Source organism: Anthonomus grandis, chromosome 9, assembly GCF_022605725.1.
Source record: "Anthonomus grandis grandis chromosome 9, icAntGran1.3, whole genome shotgun sequence".
NCBI classification, from domain to species: Eukaryota; Metazoa; Arthropoda; class Insecta; order Coleoptera; family Curculionidae; genus Anthonomus; species Anthonomus grandis.
Genome location: NC_065554.1, coordinates 28,272,941 through 28,292,759, shown reverse-complemented (window position 1 = coordinate 28,292,759; position 19,819 = coordinate 28,272,941). Strand labels below are relative to the sequence as shown.

General features: G+C 27.2%; 2 protein-coding genes across 2 annotated transcripts; both read left to right on the top strand.

Annotated features, from left to right (window-relative positions):
* The first annotated feature begins 538 nt into the window (after nt 1–538).
* Nucleotides 539–9,294, top strand: LOC126740270 (alpha-tocopherol transfer protein-like). The gene is made up of 6 exons (XM_050446218.1): nt 539–798; nt 6,230–6,389; nt 6,443–6,692; nt 6,751–6,861; nt 6,911–7,013; nt 7,065–9,294. The coding sequence occupies exons 1-6, from the start codon at nt 648–650 to the stop codon at nt 7,214–7,216; spliced, it is 927 nt and encodes a 308-aa protein (XP_050302175.1). The 5' UTR covers nt 539–647; the 3' UTR covers nt 7,217–9,294.
* A 412-nt stretch (nt 9,295–9,706) lies between these two features.
* Nucleotides 9,707–19,319, top strand: LOC126740269 (uncharacterized). Its single transcript, XM_050446217.1, has 7 exons — nt 9,707–10,332; nt 14,640–14,799; nt 16,664–16,826; nt 16,883–17,129; nt 17,390–17,500; nt 17,559–17,661; nt 19,119–19,319. The coding sequence occupies exons 2-7, from the start codon at nt 14,649–14,651 to the stop codon at nt 19,268–19,270; spliced, it is 927 nt and encodes a 308-aa protein (XP_050302174.1). The 5' UTR covers nt 9,707–10,332; nt 14,640–14,648; the 3' UTR covers nt 19,271–19,319.
* Nucleotides 19,320–19,819: the final 500 nt, after the last annotated feature.

The following is a 19,819-nucleotide window of genomic DNA, read 5'->3' as shown; positions in this document are numbered from 1 at the left end:
AATTACCTTACCTTTGTTATAATTTCATATTTGTTTATATAAAAAGTGCAATAGCATGACTAGTTTATTCATTAAACGTAACCGGTCAAGGAAACCTGCCTAGTTAATGATTAAATTGTTACAGGCTTGATTTACGAGAGCGAACGAGTTTCTTATGGAAATTTTTATTATTTAAAGTCCAGTGCAACGATATATTAGAATGGTCACCCGTCAAAACACCAGCATTTTACTTCTCAAACAATGTAAATTGAAGGTGGATGACATTGTTTGGCAGGTGGAATGCTGGTGTTTTGACGGGTGACCATTCTAATATATCGTTGCACTGGACTTTACCATAATAGCGTTATAAATGTTGTTCGATATTATTGAAATAAAAGTCATTGGTTTAAGGGAAAAAAAATTTTAAAATTTCATCGCAAAATGATTTTTTTTCTCAAAATCCTTAGTCCAAGCCCGTAACTTTGCTTGACTTCTTAACTTTCCCTACATCTCAGATTCAATAGAACGTGCTGCAATAATTCTTTTTCTCGGTCAGAGCACTATTATTATTACTGTAACAATTACCGCAATAGTTGATTTTTTCAATGTACAAGCGATCGCTTTAATCTTAACAGATTTTAAAAAGTGCGGTGTTTTATAGGCAAAATATGGATATGGACAGTTTATTGCATACAGATAAAACGCGCGTGAGGAGGCTGGTGTTGGAAAAATTGGACAAAAGTGAGGAGATACTTTGTAAGGATGTGCAGCTGTTGAAAAATTGGTTTAAATATCAGAAGCATTTGCCACAGATACCATGTAAGTTTAGTAGTTAACAATTATTTCATTATAATATTTCATCTTTATAGTATTTTCTTATGTATGATTACCGAAATTTATTTATTATTTATTATGGTTAAGTTTGACTAGCCTTAGGCTAGATTTCGCCTTTTTTTTCATTGGTAATATTTGTCAATCTGTTGTTTCTTTTTGAATAAAAGACGATTATTATTATTATTATTATTATTATTATTATATGTAATTCTTACAGTATGTAGTATACAACTAAGTGAATATTACGTGGTGAACGTATGCCAGGAATTCTTGTTCTACTATACAGGATGGTCCATCGAAAACAGTCCAGAAAGATACTAATTTTTTTAATAATTTAATTTTAGGAGGTTCTTGATTTACAAAACAAAAACGCTCACACCCGATTGTTGATTTTAGCAAAACAATTTTTTGTTTAAATTTTTAACCCCACAACATTTACCCTTACTTTTAATTAAAAAGGGTGTGTTGTGATAGGTGGTTTTATTGATCTCTTGATTAGGGTCATTTTCAAGAATAAAAAATCAATTTATTTTGAGATTTAAAATAGTTCGACAATATAAAAAATAAAATTGACATCCTTAGAAAAAAATTATTAATTTAATTGTTCATATGTTTAACTGAATTTATTTTACAATATTTTTAGTATACTTATATTTTGGGTGTTTTAAAATTAGAGTTAGAGTTAGAGTTAAAACATACTCTATGTTACTTTATGTGCGTAAAAAGTGAAACTTTTTGTAACACAACTTCAGATATCCTAAGCGATAAACTGCTCATATCTCTAAAACTAAGGAAGCTAGAGTTTTGAAAATTGGAACACAGCTTCACCTAATAAAATCATTTGATACCTATTTAACCATTTCTTCTGATAATTTTTTAAAAATGAGGAAGTATGACTTGAAACTTAAAAATTTGGGAACATAGCCTCAGAACTGGAACACAGCGTCCTCTAATAAAATCATTACTTATATATTTCACCGTTTTTCTAAAAAAACTTAAGAACTTTAGCTGAAAAATTATTTGGGAACGCAGTCTGTAAAGTAAATTTATGAAGAGATGCAAAGTAATTATAGCAACTTGTCTATATTTGTAATTTTTATTTTTATTAGTGTAAATAAACTTTTTTTAATAAAAAAATTAGCGGGGTTGCGTTAATGTTAATTCTTTAACTCCTATGGAATAAAAACGGCTTTAGGTACTTTGATCTTTCCATTATAAACAGTCAAACAATTGATTAAGCATAAAATTACAGACAAACGGAGCAAAAAAACCCTAAAGTATGGAGTTTTTTAACTGATTAAATGAGTCCTGATGATGGTTTGAGGGTGAAAACGCCGTCAAACTTCAACTGCCTGGAAGAAAAAAATATTTTATTTATTCCAGGCAGTTGAAAACTACTTTAATTGGGGTAAGTGGGTCTAGGGGCAAATAAAGCTATCAACTACTTAATTTTTTTTGGTTCTTTAACTGCATGAAAGAAACTTTCAAGGGACAAATTTCTTACATGTCTAAAACCATGAAACCTAAAGATTTTAAAATTGGAACGCAGCTTCTTGTATTAAAATCATTGAATACGTATTTCAGCGTTTCTTTCAAAAGAATTTAGAAAATTGATATATTTGACTTAAAAATTGCAAAAATTTGGAACATTCAGAATTCAGAAATTCCTTGACTGTTTATATCTTGTAAACCAAGAGAGTTAGAGGTTTGGAAATTCGGATATAGCTTCTTTAAACAAATCAATTTCAATTTTTCTTAAAAAAAAATGTTAAGTGAACAAACCTTACTTAAAAGTTATGATTTTGGAACACAGCTTGTGATTTTTAGAGACAGACTGCTCATATCTCTAATACCAAGAAAGCTAGAGAGCTGCAAATTTGAACACAACTTCTTCTAATAAAATCATTTGATACCTCTTTTAACGTTTCTTCCAAAAAAAATTCTAAAAGTGAAGAAGTGACTTTAAAATTATTAATTTTGGAACACAGGTTCAGAACTTCTTAGGGAAAGACTGCTCATATCTCGGAAACAAAGAAATCTAGAGATTTGAAAACTGGAACACAGGTTCTAGTATAAAATTATTGAAAACCTGTTTTAGCGTTTTTTGCCAGAAGAAAATATAGAATTGAAGAAATTACCCTTGGAAACTGAAAAAAAAAAATTCTCAGGGATAAATTGCCCATATCTCTAAAACCAAGAAAGCTAAAGATTTGAAAATTGGAACACAGCTTCACCTAATAAAATCATTAAATACCTATTTCCCTATTTCTTCTGATAATTTTTTAAAAATAAGAAAATTTGACTTAAAAATTTGGGAACATAGCCTCAGAACTTCTTAGGTATTGCTTATATCTTTGAAACCGAGGAAACTATACTTTTACAAACTGGAACACAGCGTCCTCTAAAAAAATCATTACTTATCTATTTCATCGTTTTTCCAAAAAAATTTAAGAACATGTGGGAACGCAGTCTATAAAGTAAATATTTGAAGACATGCAAAGTAATGATAAAAACTTGCCTAAATTTAGCAAAATTATTAACTATAACTTTGTTATTTTTAGGTTTATTAGTGTAAATAAACTTTTTTAATAAAAAAAATTTGCGGGGTAGCGTTAATGTTAATTCTCTAAATCCTTCAGAAAAAAGCGGCTATAGGTACTTTGATCTTTCCATTGTAAACAATCAAAATACCATTGGATAAAAATAAAATTACATTTTTATGAATTACAGACAAACGGAGCAAGTATGGAGTTTTTTAACTGATTGAAGGAGTCCTGATGTTGGTTTGAGGGTGAAAACGCCGTCAAACTTCAACTGCCTGGAAGAAAAAAAATATTTTATTTATTCCAGGCAGTTGAAAACTACTTTAATTGTCTAGGGACAGATGAAGCTATCAACTACTTCATTTTTTTCTTGGTTCTTTAACTGCATGAAAGAAACTATCAAGGGACAAATTTCCTACATGTCTAAAACCATGAAACCTAAAGATTTGCAAATTGGAACGCAGCTTCTTTTAATAAAATCATTGAATACCTATTTCAGCGTTTCTTTCAAAAGAATTTAGAAAATTGATATATTTGACTTAAAAATTGCAAAAATTTGGAACATAGATTCAGAAAGTCCTTGACTGTTTATATCTTGGAAACCAAGAGAGTTAGAGGTTTGGAAATTCCGATATAGCTTCTTTAAGCAAATCCATTGAATACATATTTCAATTTTTCTTAAAAAAAAATTTTAAGTGAACAGGTTTTATTTAAAAATGATGAATTTTGGAACACAGCTTCCGATTTTTAGAGACAAACTGCTCATATCTCTAATACCAAGAAAGCTAGAGAGCTGCAAATTTGAACACAGCTTCTTCTAATAAAATTATTTGATACCTCTTTCGAGGTTTCTTGCAAAAAAATTCTAAAAGTGAAGAAGTTTGACCTTAAAATTAATAATTTCGGAACACAGGTTCAAAATTTCTTAGGGAAAGACTGCTCATATCTCGGAAACAAAGAAAGCTGGATATTTGAAAACTGAAACACAGGTTCTAGTATAAAATTATTGAAAACCTGTTTTAGCGTTTTTTGCCAGAAAAAAATATAGAATTGAAGAAATTACCCTTGGAAACTGGAAAAAAATTAATTATCAGGGATAAAATGTCCATATCTCTAAAACCAAGAAAGCTAAAGATTTGAAAATTGGAACACAGCTTCACCTAATAAAATCATTAAATACCTATTTCCCTATTTCTTCTGATAATTTTTTAAAAATAAGGAAATTTGACTTGAAAATTTGGGAACATAGCCTCAGAACTTCTTAGGTGTTGCTTATATCTCTGAAACCGAGGAAACTATACTTTTACAAACTGGAACACAGCGTCCTCTAATAAAATCATTAGTTATCTATTTAATCGTTTTTCCAAAAAAATTTAAGAACATGTGGAAACGCAGTCTATAAAGTAAATATTTGAAGAGATGCAAAGTAATGATAGAAACTTGCCTAAATTTAGCAAAATTATTAACTATAACTTTGTTATTTTTAGGTTTATTAGTGTAAATAAACTTTTTTAATAAAAAAAATTTGCGGGGTAGCGTTAATGTTAATTCTCTAAATCCTTCGGAAAAAAGCGGCTATAGGTACTTTGATCTTTCCGTTGTAAACAGTCAAAATACCATTGGATAAGAATAAAATTACATTTTTATGAATTACAGACAAACGGAGCAAGTATGGAGTTTTTTAACTGAGTCCTGATGTTGGTTTGAGGGTGAAAACGCCGTCAAACTTCAACTGCCTGGAAGAAAAAAATATTTTATTTATTCCAGGCAGTTGAAAACTACTTTAATTGTCTAGGGGCAGATGAAGCTATCAACTACTTAATTTTTTTCTTGGTTCTTTAACTGCATGAAAGAAATTTTTAAGGGGCAAATTTCTCATATCTCTAAAACCACGAAGTCTAGAGATTTAAAAATTGGAACGCAGCTTCTTGTAATAAAATCATTGAATACCTATTTCAGGGTTTCTTTTAAAAGAATTTAGAAAATTGATATATTTGACTTAAAAATTGCAAAAATTTGGAACATAGATTCAGAAATTCCTTGACTGTTTATATCTTGGAAACCAAGAGAGTTAGAGGTTTGGAAATTGGGATATAGCTTCTTTAAACAAATTAATTTCAATTTTTCTTAAAAAAAAATTTAAGTGAACAAACCTTACTTAAAAGTTATGATTTTGGAACACAGCTTGTGATTTTTAGAGACAGACTGCTCATATCTCTAATACCAAGAAAGCTAGAGAGCTGCAAATTTGAACACAGCTTCTTCTAATAAAATTATTTGATACCTCTTTTAACGTTTCTTTCAAAAAAAATCTAAAAGTGAAGAAGTGACTTTAAAATTATTAATTTTTTAAATTATTAGTAAATCGACTGAAAAATTTTGAAACATAACTTCAGAAATTCCTTGACTGTTCATATCTTTGAAACCAAAACAGTTAGAGATTTGAAAATTGAAACACAGCTTCTTCTAATAAAATAATTTATTATTTATTATAGCGTTTATTCCAACAAAATTTAAAAAATTAATAAATTTACATTTGAAAATTAAAAATTTTGGAACATAGTGTCAGTAATTCCTTGACTGTTCAGATCTCTGCAACCAAGAGAGCTAGAGGTTTGATAATTGGAACACAGCTTTTTCTAGTAAAATCTATTGTGAGCATGGTTTTTTTAAACAAATTTATATTCAGTTGGAAACTTGCAACCACTAAGAAGATAGAAAACTATTCCTAAATTCTTAATTCTTAATTAGATGAAGGATATAATTCAAAATTAAAGGTCCTAAAGCCTTTAAATTTCAAAATATTTTTTTATATATCTATTTTTCAATAGAATCTCTATTTTGTTAAAATACCACCAATTTTTTATTTTTAGGTGATAACATCCTAGAGCTCTTCCTAATCGTCAACAAGTTCAACCTGGAAAAATGCAAAAAGCGCCTGGAAAATTATTTCACCATAAGAAAAGAAATCCCGGATTTATACGTGGAAAAGCATCCGAACCTAGAGCATATGAGAAGCATCGCTCAAACAGTGTAAGTTTATCAAAATTTCCAAAAAAAATTATTACATTAAATTTATTTTTTAGCTACATTATTCCATTACCGAAATTAACTCCGTCACTGAGCAGGGTAACAATTATGAAATTAAAAGATTTGGATCCGGAAAAGTTCGTGGCGTTAAATTTTTTTGCCCACTCGTACAATATCGTGGAAATCCGAATTAGGGAGGACGTAGTCTTGACTGACACGATTGTCTATGACATGGAGGGAATCCAGTTAAGTCATCTTTTGAAATTAAGAATCGGAGCCATAAAAAAGTCTACAACTGTTTTAGAGGTAATATAAAAGCAGTCCCTTCTCACCATTTTTATATAATAAAATATACTTGTTTCAGAAAGTGTTTTCCAGTAGAGTTGAGGGTATACATTACATAAACCTTCCTGCTTCCATGCAAGTTTTTGTTAACCTAGTGAAGACTATGCTGAAAGAGAAAATACGGAAAAGAGTATGGGGATTGTAATACATAAGAAACAAATTCTATAATTTTTTTTCAGATATATGTGCATAAAAATCTGGAAAGTTTGCATGAACATTTAACACAGAGTATCTTACCAAAAGATTATGGGGGCACAGAGGCTTCCTTGGACGAGCTGCATGGTAAGAAACCGCTTTTTCCAAAGGGAATTAATTGGAAATAGTTAATTTCAGATTTATGGATTAGGAAATTGGATGCTAATCGAGAGGTTTTTGATTATTTGGACACACTGGCCCCAAAAGGTCAAGAAAGCTGTAGTAAAAATGACTTTTTGGCGGAGGAGGAATTATTTGAGAGTAATTTTAGGAGTTTGTGTATTGATTAAGTTTTTTTATGTATGTACTCAATTTTTATTAGCAATATTTAAATATAAGTTAGACATGTGTGTGCAATAAAAAATGTACCTAAATTTTTAATCATATCTTGAATATGCTATTAATTGATCCGGGTCCAGAGCGGCAAACTTATTGGAATTAATTATAAAAAAATTATTTTTCATTGATGACGAATTTTTTTGATGCTGACTATAGAAGATTAGTGGGGGGCTTGAAAAATTAATTATAATATTAACGTTACAGATTTTTCTTGTATTTAATTGGACTGCCCATCATTAATTAAAAAATCTTATTAATATCTATGTTCAATTATTCAATATATTTAACTGTCTAAAAGAAATAAAATTTGTTTTCCACGCAGCTAATTTAGAGTCTCTTTCTATCTCTGTCAGATAAGCAATGCATTTTTATCTTTGTTTAATGGTTGAGTTCACTCAACTATCTGGAAAGAATAAAAATATTCTTCCAGGAAGTTGACTTAGAATGTCTCACTCTCGTCTTCTTTCTCTGTTTATCTAATAATTAAATACATTAGAGTTCCTGGAAGAAATACAATTTGTTTCCCAAGCAGTTGATTTAGAGTCTCTTTCTCTCTTTGTCACATAATCGAATGTATCTCCTTTTCTGTTCAATAATTGGGTATACTCAATTGTGTAGAAGGAATAAAAATATTCTTCCATGCAGTTGATTACGAATGTCTCACTCTCGTTTCCTTTCTCTCTGTGTTTAATGATTGAATACATTCTAAAAAAAAATACAAACTTTATCCCAAGTAGTTGATTAAGATTCTCTCTCTCTCTCTCGCTCTCTATTAGGTAATAAAAAGCATTTTCATCATTATCTGTCCAATAATTGAATGTACTTCTTCCATGCAGTTGATTTAGAGTGTCTCACTCTTGTTTCCTTTCTCTCTCTATCCAATGATTGAATACATTCAATTGTCTGGAAGAAATAAAATTTGTCTCCCAATCAGTTGATTTGGAGTCTCTTTCTCTCTTTGTCGTATAATCGAATGTATCTTCATCTCTGTTCAATAATTAGGTTTACTCAATTGTCTCGAAGGAATAAAAATATTCTCCCATATAGTTGATTAAAATTCTCTTTCTCTCTCTATAAGGTAATCAAATGCATTTTCATCATTATCTATCCAAGAATTTCAATGTACTTCTTCCATGCAGTTGATTTAGAGTGTCTCACTTTCGTTTCCTTTCTCTATTTATCCAATGATTGAATACGTTCAAGTGCCTGGAAGAAATAAAATTTGCTTCCCAGTCAGTTGATTTAAAGTATCTTTCTCTGTTTGTCACATAATCGAATGTATTTTCATCTCTGTTCAATAAATGGGTGTACTCAATTGTTTGGGAGGAATAAAAATATTCTCACATGCAGTTGATTAAGAGTGTCTCAATCTCGTTTCCTTTCTCTCTTTTCAATGATTAAATATATTCTACTGCCTGGAAGCTGTAAGGTATTTATCAGTCTTAGACTTAATGAAAATAAGAATATTCCATGCATAAGTAATAAATTACTATTGAGGATTATTTTACACTTTCATCATTCTTTACGACTAATGCAACCAAAGCGCATAGTTTTACATTTACAGAGATTCAGTGACATACCATTTCTCTAATACCAGTCAAACGGGTTTTTCAGATTATATTGCAATTTTTCACACTTCTGGAATGATTTGACGATACAGCTTGACTTCAGATCATTTGCAAAAAGCAGGTAATTGCAGCAAGTCAGATATTCAATAATATCATTTTTGAAGACGTCAAAAAGTGCAATTGAAAAGTGTAAATTGTGTGGCACTGTATCAAATGCCTTGAAGAAGTCAGTGTATATTGTATCCACCTGAATATCCTTCTCCAAGGCATCCAATCTACAAGGTCTAAATTCAAATTGTTGTTGCAATCATGGATTAATAGATTTAACAGTGAGGACTGACAATAATAAATTTTAAATTATATGTTTGCATGTTTTTGAGATTGAATTATGTGAATCAATTTGTGATTTTCTTGAAGGGTTTATTAATTTTTTTTAATAAAAAATAATTATTCTTAAAAAAGGTTTTTTGTATTTTTTTTTAATTTTAGAGAGAGGGAGTGCGAATGAGAATGTCATGAAATTAAAAAAAATTACGAAAATTTAATAATAAGCCAATTAATAACAGAAATAACAATTTTCTACTAACTAAATATCCTAATTACTGGAGTGTAAGTATTGTAATTACAATTTAAAAAATATTTATAGTGGTGAAAAACAATGTTATAGTGGAAAAAACAATGGAAATTTTCACCATTTTATTATATAAAATAGTATACACACATTTTTCCTGTCATTATAAATAAATTTAAAATTTTTCGGCTTCAATCAAATAAAAAACGTTTTAATAAATTAATTAACTTTTAATACCATATTTATAATGCAGACAATATGATCATCAAAGCTCAATTTTCACATTTATTCCTTCATTTTAAAGGACCAATAATAAACAAAATATGGGTCAATTTCAAAGTTAATCTAACAAAAAAATCACCAAAATTACCGACTATGTTATGTTCATCTTTTGGGAGACCCTGCACAAAGATGAAAATCTCAATCAACTAAAAATTATTATGCAACTACACCACGTACAGAAGATTATCAATCGCATTTTGACCCACATTTTCCATATAAACCTTTAGACGAGGTTCTTATTCTTCAGTAGAACAAAAAATTTCTTATATTAAATGTATGACGACAAACGTTCGGATTAAAGACGTTATTTTTCAATGATGTTCTATAGTTTCTACGTAAATTGACTACAGAACATTTCCCGGTACCATTTAATTATAGAGTTTACGCTCCAAATTCACTTGTAAGTTCGCTAGTTTATGACCAAGAGGTGTTTCGTCAAATGAAACGTACGTAAGTAATAACACTGGTTTTATAATTACTGTCTAATTTGTGTTGTTTTTTAAATAAGTATTTAAATTGTCCTTACACGATTTTGTAATTCACTTTTTGTGTCCGTTTCGCTTTGGAACATTTTAACTGTTTTATATCTGATCGGCTCGTTACATTTAATAGTTTACTTTAGTGTGTTATAGTAATCATTTTTTAGGTGAGTAATAATGATTAGTCTAGAATATGACAGTCGGATTTTTTTTTGGTTGAAATTTGCCTGATTTTTAGGTTTTTTTCAAACTTCACTGATTTAATGTTAAACTGTCTTCAGTATTTTTGAATTTTTTGCATGATTTGGATACAGAAAGTCCAATTTTAACTGTTTTAAATAAAACATACTATTCGGTTAAAAATAAAAATAATATATTTATCATAAAAATATACAGAATCTTTTAATTTTGATATAAAAAACTAAGTATTAAAACAGTCCAATTTTAATTACGTATTTGGCTTGCCAAAAGAATTTTTGCCAAAAAACTCTCAAAAATTTTCATTGTGTTAATTTTTAAAAATATTTAATGAACGCACAAATTTACAGTAATTTTTAATTAAAAAATTAAATCTTATAAAAATTAAGAATTATAATTTTTACGACAGGAGCAAATTTGTGCATAATTAATTTAATCAATAGGTTTTTTATTATTCAATTAGTTTTAGGGTAAATTAAGCATTAAAAATTGTATTTCATTTTAATTAAAAAATAATCCAGAGATTTTAAAAATTAAATTTGCCAATTTTTTTCTTTTAATTTTTTCCAAACTCACTGCTTCAATTAATTAACGTTAAATTTTCTAGGAATATTTACAATTTTAACTAAAATCAAGGCTGTAAAAAAAGTTTTTAAAATAATCAATAAAAAATACAAATAATTTATTTATCATAAAAAATTTTAATTAATTCTAAAAATAAAAATCTATTGATAAAATTAGTTAAAAGTAATAAATTTTTGTCTCTTTTGTGCATATTTTTTTAAGCTAATTTAATATTAAAATGTTTTAAAATATTTGAAATTTTAACCATGATTTTGATTAACATAATAATTCTTGTCTCGTAAGACTCGTCAAAACTTTAAAATAAAAAATGCAGTGTCTCTTAATTGTAAAATAAAACTATGGATAAAATCTACACCATTGAATTGAAATTGTGCATAATTAATTTAATTAACATGTTTTTTTATCTTTAATTATAAGTATTAATTTTATTTTAAATTAAAAAAACCTTAAAATTATTTAAAATGGTCCAATTTTAATTACCTATTTAGCTTAACAGAATAACAGAAGAATTTTAGGCAAAAAACTCGTAATTTTTAAAATTAATTGATTAACGAGAACAAATTTACAGTAATTCTTAATTAAAAAATTAAACTTTATAAAATTAAGAATTATAATTTTTACGACAGGAGCAAATTTGTGCATAATAAATTTAATCAATAGGTTTTTTATTATTTAATTAGTTGTAGGGTAAATTAAGCATTAAAAATGTATCTTATTTTAATTAAAAATTAATCCAGAGTTTTTAAAAATTAAATTTGCCAATGTTTTTCTTTAATTTTTTTCCAAACTCACTGGTTCAATTAATTAACGTCAATTTGTCTAGAAATATTTATAATTTTGACTAAAATTAAAAATTTAGCCGTAAAACTCATTGAAATTTTAACTGTTATTTTTTATTGAGCTTTGTAAAATAATTATTAAAAAATACAAATAATTTATTAAACAATTAATCATAAAAATTTTAATTAATAAATTCTAAAAATAAAAATCTGTTGATAAAATCAGTTGTTGTTTCTTTTGTGCATGTTTTTTAAACTAATTTAATAATAAATTGTTTTAAAATATTTCAAATTTTAACCATGATTTTGAATAAAATTAGAGTTTTTTTCTCGTCAAAACTTTAGCAGAAAAAATACAATTAATTTATTACAGTGTCTCTTAATTGTAAAATAAAACTATAAATAAAATCTACACTACTGAATTGAAATTATGCGTGATTAATTTAACAAATCAGTTTTCTTTTCTTTAATTAGTTCTAAAATTTATTAAGGGTTAAAAAATTTATTTTATTTTAATTACAAAATTGCTAAAAATTGATCTACACTTTTAAAGTTTAAATTTTTTAATGTTAAGATTTGCCCGTTTTTTTCTTTTAATTTTCTTTAAACTCACTGCTTCAAATAATTAATGTTATATTGTCTTGAAAAATTAACAATTTTAACTATAATTTTGACTAAAATCGAAAATTTGGCTGTAAAACTCATTAAAATTTTAACTGTTTTATTTTTGTAAAATAATCAATAAAAATTATAAAAAATTTATTTATTATAAAAATTAATTAATTAGTTCTAAAAATAAAAATTTAGTTCTAAAAATTATTAAGGGTTAAAAAATTAATTTTATTTGAATTAAACAATTATAAAAATTTGTCTCTTTTTGTCTTCTATTTTTTCCTAAACTCACTACTTCAATTAATTAATAATAAATTGTCTTGAAATATTTCTAATTTTAACTATAATTTTGACTAAAATCTAAACGTTAGCTGTAAAATTCATCAAAATTTCAACTGTAGCAAAACCTACAGATCAGTTTATTTTTGTCTCTTTTGTGCATACTTTTTAAACTAATTTAATAATAAATTGTTTTAAAATATTTCAAATTTTAACCATGATTTTGAATAAAATTAGAGTTTTTTTCTCGTCAAAACTTTAGCAGAAAAAATACAATTAATTTATTACAGTATCTCTTAATTGTAAAATAAAACTATAAATAAAATCTACACTACTGAATTGAAATTATGCGTGATTAATTTAACAAATCAGTTTTCTTTTCTTTAATTAGTTCTAAAATTTATTAAGGGTTAAAAAATTAATTTTATTTTAATTACAAAATTGCTAAAAATTAATCTACAGTTTTTAAAGTTTAAATTTTTTAATGTTAAGCTTTGCCCGTTTTTTTCTTTTAATTTTTTTTAAACTCACTGCTTCAAATAATTAATTTTATATTGTCTTGAAAAATTTACAATTTTAACTATAATTTTGACTAAAATCGAAAATTTTGCTGTAAAACTCATTAAATTTTTAACTGCTTTAGCTTTATAAAATAATCAGTAAAAAATACAAATAATTTATTTATTATAAAAATTAATTAATTAGTTCTAAAAATAAAAATCTATTGAAAAAATCAGTTAATTTTTGTTTCTTTCGTGAATATTTTTTAGACTAATTTAATGTTAAATTGTCTTAAAATATTGCAAATTTTAACCATGATTTTGAATAAAAGATTTTGAATGAGCTTTTGTCTCGTAGACCTCGTCAAAGCTTTAGCATAAAAAATACAGTGTCTGTCTCTTAATTGTAAAATTAAACTCTAGATAAAATCTACAACATTGAATTAAAATTATGCATAATTAATTTAATTAAAATTAAGTTTTTTTATCTTTAATTAGTTCTAAAAATTATTAAGGAATAAAAAATTAATTTTATTTCAATTAAAAAATTATTAAAATTTCTCTGTGTTTTTCTTCTAGTTTTTCCTAAACTTTGATAACCTTAAATTGTTTTTGAAATATTTCTAATTTTGACTAAAATCAAAACGTTAGGTGTAAAATTCATCAAAATTTCAACTGTAACAAAACCTAGTGATCACTTTATTTTTGTCTCTTTTGTGCATACTTTTTAAACTAATTTAATGGTAAATTGTCTTAAAATATTGGAAATTTTAACCATGATTTTGATTAAAATCATAATTTTTGCCTCATAAAACTCGATAGAACTTTAGCATAAAAAATACAATTAATTTATTTAATATATAATGACAGAATCTCTTTATTGTAAAATAATAATTAATAATAAATTCTACAACCATAGATCATTGAAATTATGCGCAAATAATTTAATTAACAAGTTTTTTTTTAATTTTTAATCAGTTTTAAAATTTATTAACAATTAAAGAGAAATTTTATTTTAATTAAAAAATAATTCAAAATTATCTTCAGTTTTGAGAAATTAAATTAATTTTTTTTGTTAAAATTTGCCTGTTTTTTTAAATTTTTCCAAACGCACTGATTTATTGTAAAATTGTAAAAAAAAGTACTTTAACAAATATTATCTCGAATTTTTTTTCGAAAATTTTAGCCGTAAAGCTTGTCTAAATTTTAACACATAATTTATTTATTAAATAATTATAGTATCTCTTAATTCTAAGATAAAAAAACTATGCAGAACTGTTAATCTTTTAAAATATATGACCAATTCAAACTATATACCTTATGTTTTGGTCATTTATAAAGAAAAACTTCTGAAATATCCACCTTTGAAACCAACAACTCTTTGAGTTTTACTTGATTTCCAAATAACAACTACATAATAAAAAATAACTCCCTAATGACTTTAATGTGGATCTGAAACGAATACTGTACCTGAAATCATACATTTGTTATGCAATAAACAATATCAATATCTTCTTTTAGAGCTACAATATGTCGAAACTGTCGAAACTGTTACAAGTAACCGAGGAGGAAAAGAAAAAGATTTTGCAACATTACGACTTATCCGAAGAGGATTTCGATGAACGCGTTAATATGTTAAAAGAGTGGACGAACAAGTGCGAACATTTGCCAAAAGAAGATGGTAATTAAGTACCTAAGCAATACATTACATATATTTTGGTATATTTGTCAACCGTATATGGTTAAGGTATATTTATTAAACTGTAGAAGATACGTATATCATATACGATTCTGTTTGCTGGGAGTTGACAAGGGATTTAGATATCTAGTTTTTAAACTCGATTACTACAACTAATAGTTGATGAATCTCTTCTAAAAAATCACTGTTTTTCGTTCATAATTCATATTATCCAGTCTAATAATACTGTTTTGTACTAAATATTTATATATCAAATTTAAGTCAACCGTGTTAATAAATTAAATATTGAATACATTTTTTGCAAAAACATTGTTTTTTATCAACACAAACCAAATTCTTTTGAAAAATCACTATTTTTCGCCCATAATATTTAATCTAATCTCACTGGTTTTGTATTAAATTTTTACTAATATACATAAATATAATTATATCAAATAAACAAACTGATGTTATCAGATTAAATACTAATGACGAAACTAGCTGTTATTCATGCATATTATTTTGGAAACCAATGATTTTTCAAAACAATTTCTGACTGGTAAGTTGTGTGGGGTGGGTGGGGGGGTAAGGGTAGCGTGAATTAAAAACGGTTTTATTGCAGAAAATAATTGCTTAAGAAAAAAATACTCTTTAAGAAAATTATAGGTGATAAAATATCTATACTTTTTGTATCTATACTTTTCTCATATAACCTTAAGGTTTTAGAGTAAAAGTTAAAAAAATCCAATATATTTCTGGAAAGCAAGATGTATCACTATAAAAAAATTGCAGTGGTTGTGCCATTTTTTATCGCAAATAAGTAAAAATTCGGTTTTTTAAAGATAGGTCATTAAGTGTTGAAAAAATTTCAGTTTTTGTTGGTTCTAGACACCTGTTCATTATCTAGGTTCAAAAATACAGTTTTTAAATTAAAACTATTGGTATATTTATCAACCGTATATGGGTAAGGTATGTCTATTAAACTAAAGAATATACGTATATCATATACGATTCTCTTTGCACAAAGGAGAAAATTTCGGCATTTTAAAAATTGATAAGGGATTCACATATCTGGTTTTTAAACTCGATTACTAGACTTTAAATATTTGTTGAAATTCTTCTGAAAAATCACTGTTTATCATCCATATTATCCAATCTAATAACACTGTTTTGTACTAAATATTTATATATAAAATAATATTAAATTTAAATAAACAGTAATATTAACTTAAATATTGAATATATATCTTCTGCAAAAACATTGTTTTTTATCAATACAACCCTTGCCCCCCCACCCACCCCAAACATTTATCCAGTAAGAAATTCTTTTGAAAAATCACTATTTTTCGTCCATAATATTTAATTTAATCTCACTGTTTTTTGTTTTAAATTTTTATTAATATACATAAATATAATTATATCAAATAAACAAACTGATGTTATTGGATTAAATACTAATGACAAAACTAGCTGTTATTCATGCATATTATTTTGGAAAACAATGATTTTTCAAAACAATTTCTTACTGGTAAGTTGTGTGGGCTGGGTGGGGGGGTAAGGGTAGCGTTAATTAAAAACGGGTTTTTTGCAAAAAATAATTACCTGACAAAAAATGCTCTTTAAGAAAATTATAGGTGATAAAATATCTATACTTTTTGTATTTACACTTTTCTCACATATAAGGTTTCTGAGTAAAACGTGAAAAAATTCGCTATGAAAATTGCAGTAGGTGTACCAATTTTCTACCCCAAATAAGTGGAAATATAAGTCATTAGTAATAAACGTTAAAAATAAATGTTAATTTAACTATCATCAGTTGCTTGAATAATTTTTTTGCAAACATTTATTACAACGACATATTTTTCAGTCGACAACAAGTTTCGTATAGCACTGTTAAATTGCAAAATGAGCCTGGAAAAAGCGAAAAAATCCCTGGAAGGCTACTACCGGATCAGATCCAGATACTCCAACGAGATCTTCGATAAAATGACCCCCAAAACCAAAGAATATTTAGAAAGCAAAAAGCTTGTGTAAGTGCCGTAATCTGTATTTAAATTAATTTAACAAGCGATTTGTTGTTTCTTAGTAAAACAGTTGTCATGCCAAATCTGACCCCAGACCTGCACAGAATCACCATATTCAAAGTGTCAGATCCGAACGGTGAAGCTTGCGATGCCTTTTTATACGAACTACCAGTACTTATGATGGCCGAAATAAGGCTGATAACTGACCTGTTTATATCTAATATTATTATTATAGATTTCGACGGTTACAGTTGGAAGAACGTTTTAAAATATACACCTACTGTTCAACAGAAGTTGGTCGACATATTGGTAAGCATTTACTTAATAAACATTTTCCAATTTGTTGAACTCTCTAATATGTTCACTTCATCAGATAGTACAGATGCTCTGGCTTTGTTTTCATATTATAAGTAAGTGACTCAAAGGTAATATGAGAGACTGACTCATATATTTGCCATCACATCTTTTTTTGCTCTACTTTGTCTATATTTCTTTTGCTTGTCACACCTGTATGTTCTATAAAAGCCAGAAGCTCCACTGTAATGAAAAGCTCTTTCTTCTAATTCTAGATGTCAGTAAATTTAAGGATTCACTCGATCCACTTTATAAACCAAACCAATTTTATGGATTATGTAATGAGGTTACTGAAGAGCCTGCTGCCCAGTAAATTAGTGAATAAGGTAAGAGAATGTTCGTTTGTTATTTATTAAAATTGATTTAAATAAAAGTGATTTTTAGATACATAATCACCAGTCGTATGACGAGTTAAAAGAGCATTTATCTGCAGAAAACCTTCCGTCAAACTATGGTGGGAAACAGAAGTCTATTGAAGTGCTTCATGGTAATTTGATCACTATAAGGAATCTTCATTAATTTTTTTAACGTGGTATCTCATATCTTGTTCAAATCTTGTACCTGATTTTTAATTGAATATTCTTGATAAAATGGTTTATTAGTAATCAAGATTATTATTAGCTTATGGTCAATCAAAAAAGCAATTTTAAATAAGATCCCTTTTAATAACCCTAGAAAACTAGCAAATTATTGCAATGAATATTTCAATAATATAGGGTTAGATATGTACAGGATGTCCCAAATTCGAGGGTGACCATTGGGATCTCGGAAACCGTAAGAGTTACCGAGTCGGTTAAATGGAGGCAAAGTTGCGCAATTTGGAGCAATTTTAAAATTTCGGATATTTTCGGAGATATCCAAAAAAAAAACCGAAATTTATCAAAATCGTTTTTACCTTCTACCATATATAAAATCAATTTATTTGGAAATCCCATTGATATATCTTTCTCTCTTGCACGCATGGAGTTCTTATAAGAAGTACTAGAAGGAGTAATCGGACATGCAAGTACGATACTTCATTTTAAAGGCAATTAAAATTAGTTTTTAAAAATTAAAAAATTCAATATGGCATCCGCAAGAAAAAATAAAGTTGATGATGATCGAAAAAAAAACGAAACGTCGAATTAATTTTTTTTTGCGTCATGTTGTATGACATAAAAAGTGACAATGAAAATCTGTTTTTAGGTTTCCGATATCCGGAATTTTAAAATTTTTTAACCGTCATTTTATTAAGGTCCAAATTGCGCAACTTTGCCTCTATTTAACCGACCGAGATTCCAATGGTCACCCTCGAATATGGGACACCCTGGAAGAGGTATGTTGCTTTATTAAAAAAAATTTAATGAAACTATGTAATGCATTCTTATAATACCGAAAATTACGTAAACAAACGCTTAGTTACTTCAAAAATTAAAAAAAACTTGAACAAGAGATATTTTAACTGTCTTGCACCAAAAATCTTTAATTTAATTCCAGACAACATCAAGAGTGTTTATAATTTCAAAGCATTAGAAAAATTATGTAAAAACTGTATTCTTGAAAATGACAGAAAACTTCATCTAGGCTGGATTTTTGTCTAAGTGAATTAAGGCTAAGGATAGGATGATGTGTATTCATTTGTATATTTTGTTATAGTGGTTATTTATTTATTTTAGTTTATTGAAAACTTTTTTTGTAGAAACAATTAGATGCACATACAGATATTCAGTTATGCATAATATTTATGTATGTGAATTTATGAAATAAATAAATAAATAAATTTATTGCAAGAAAACTAGGAGATGACAATCATGATAATTCCAACTTCGACCATTTCATACTCTCATCGTAATAAAGCGAATGAAGCTCTGACTTTCACTGAAGAAAAATCTTTATCATTAAACTTAAAAAGTGCCTAAGTAATGTCGGAATAAATACTTACACTGTTAATAATTTATTTTGTAGAAGAATGGTGCGAACAAATCGAAGAAAGTGACGATTTATTCCAGAAATTATTATCCGTAAAATCAACCGAAAAAATCGAGCTGGATCAAACCCAACAGGACCTCTTTGGATGCGGTGCCGAAGGATCGTTCAGGAAGCTCACTTTAGATTAAAAAAATACGATTACAGTTAAGTGAAAGTATTAAATATTTATTTATTTAATATTGGCATTTTCATTTCATATTAAGTTTTGCGTCTTAATGGTCTTTCAAAAGATTATAGAACAGTCAAATGGTTCAGATGGGTTAATGTGTCAAGAAGTAGGTTATAAGCCAGTTTCCCAATATAATGATATCAGATCCTCAACCCTTTACGTATTTTATTCGATTTCAAGAAGAAAATCAGATAATTTTTCTCGGTTTCTATTGTGGCTTTATGCACACACAAAGGGCCTCCGTGCTACTGCTTCGCGGTAGAGATAAGGTTTTTAGAACAGAGAATTTGTTTTAGGAGCCCTTCTGAATACGACGAGGGCCAAAAAGGCTTTTGTAGTTTTAAAATGACTTTTTATTTTAAAATCCCTCTGGGGAGGCGACTTTCTCAGTCGCACAGATCGGAGATACGTAGGCCTACAGAGATAACCGGAATGTTAATTAAGAACGTTTAATTTCTAAAGGAAACGGTTGAATTATATGGAAAACTTAGTGATAATTGTATGAACT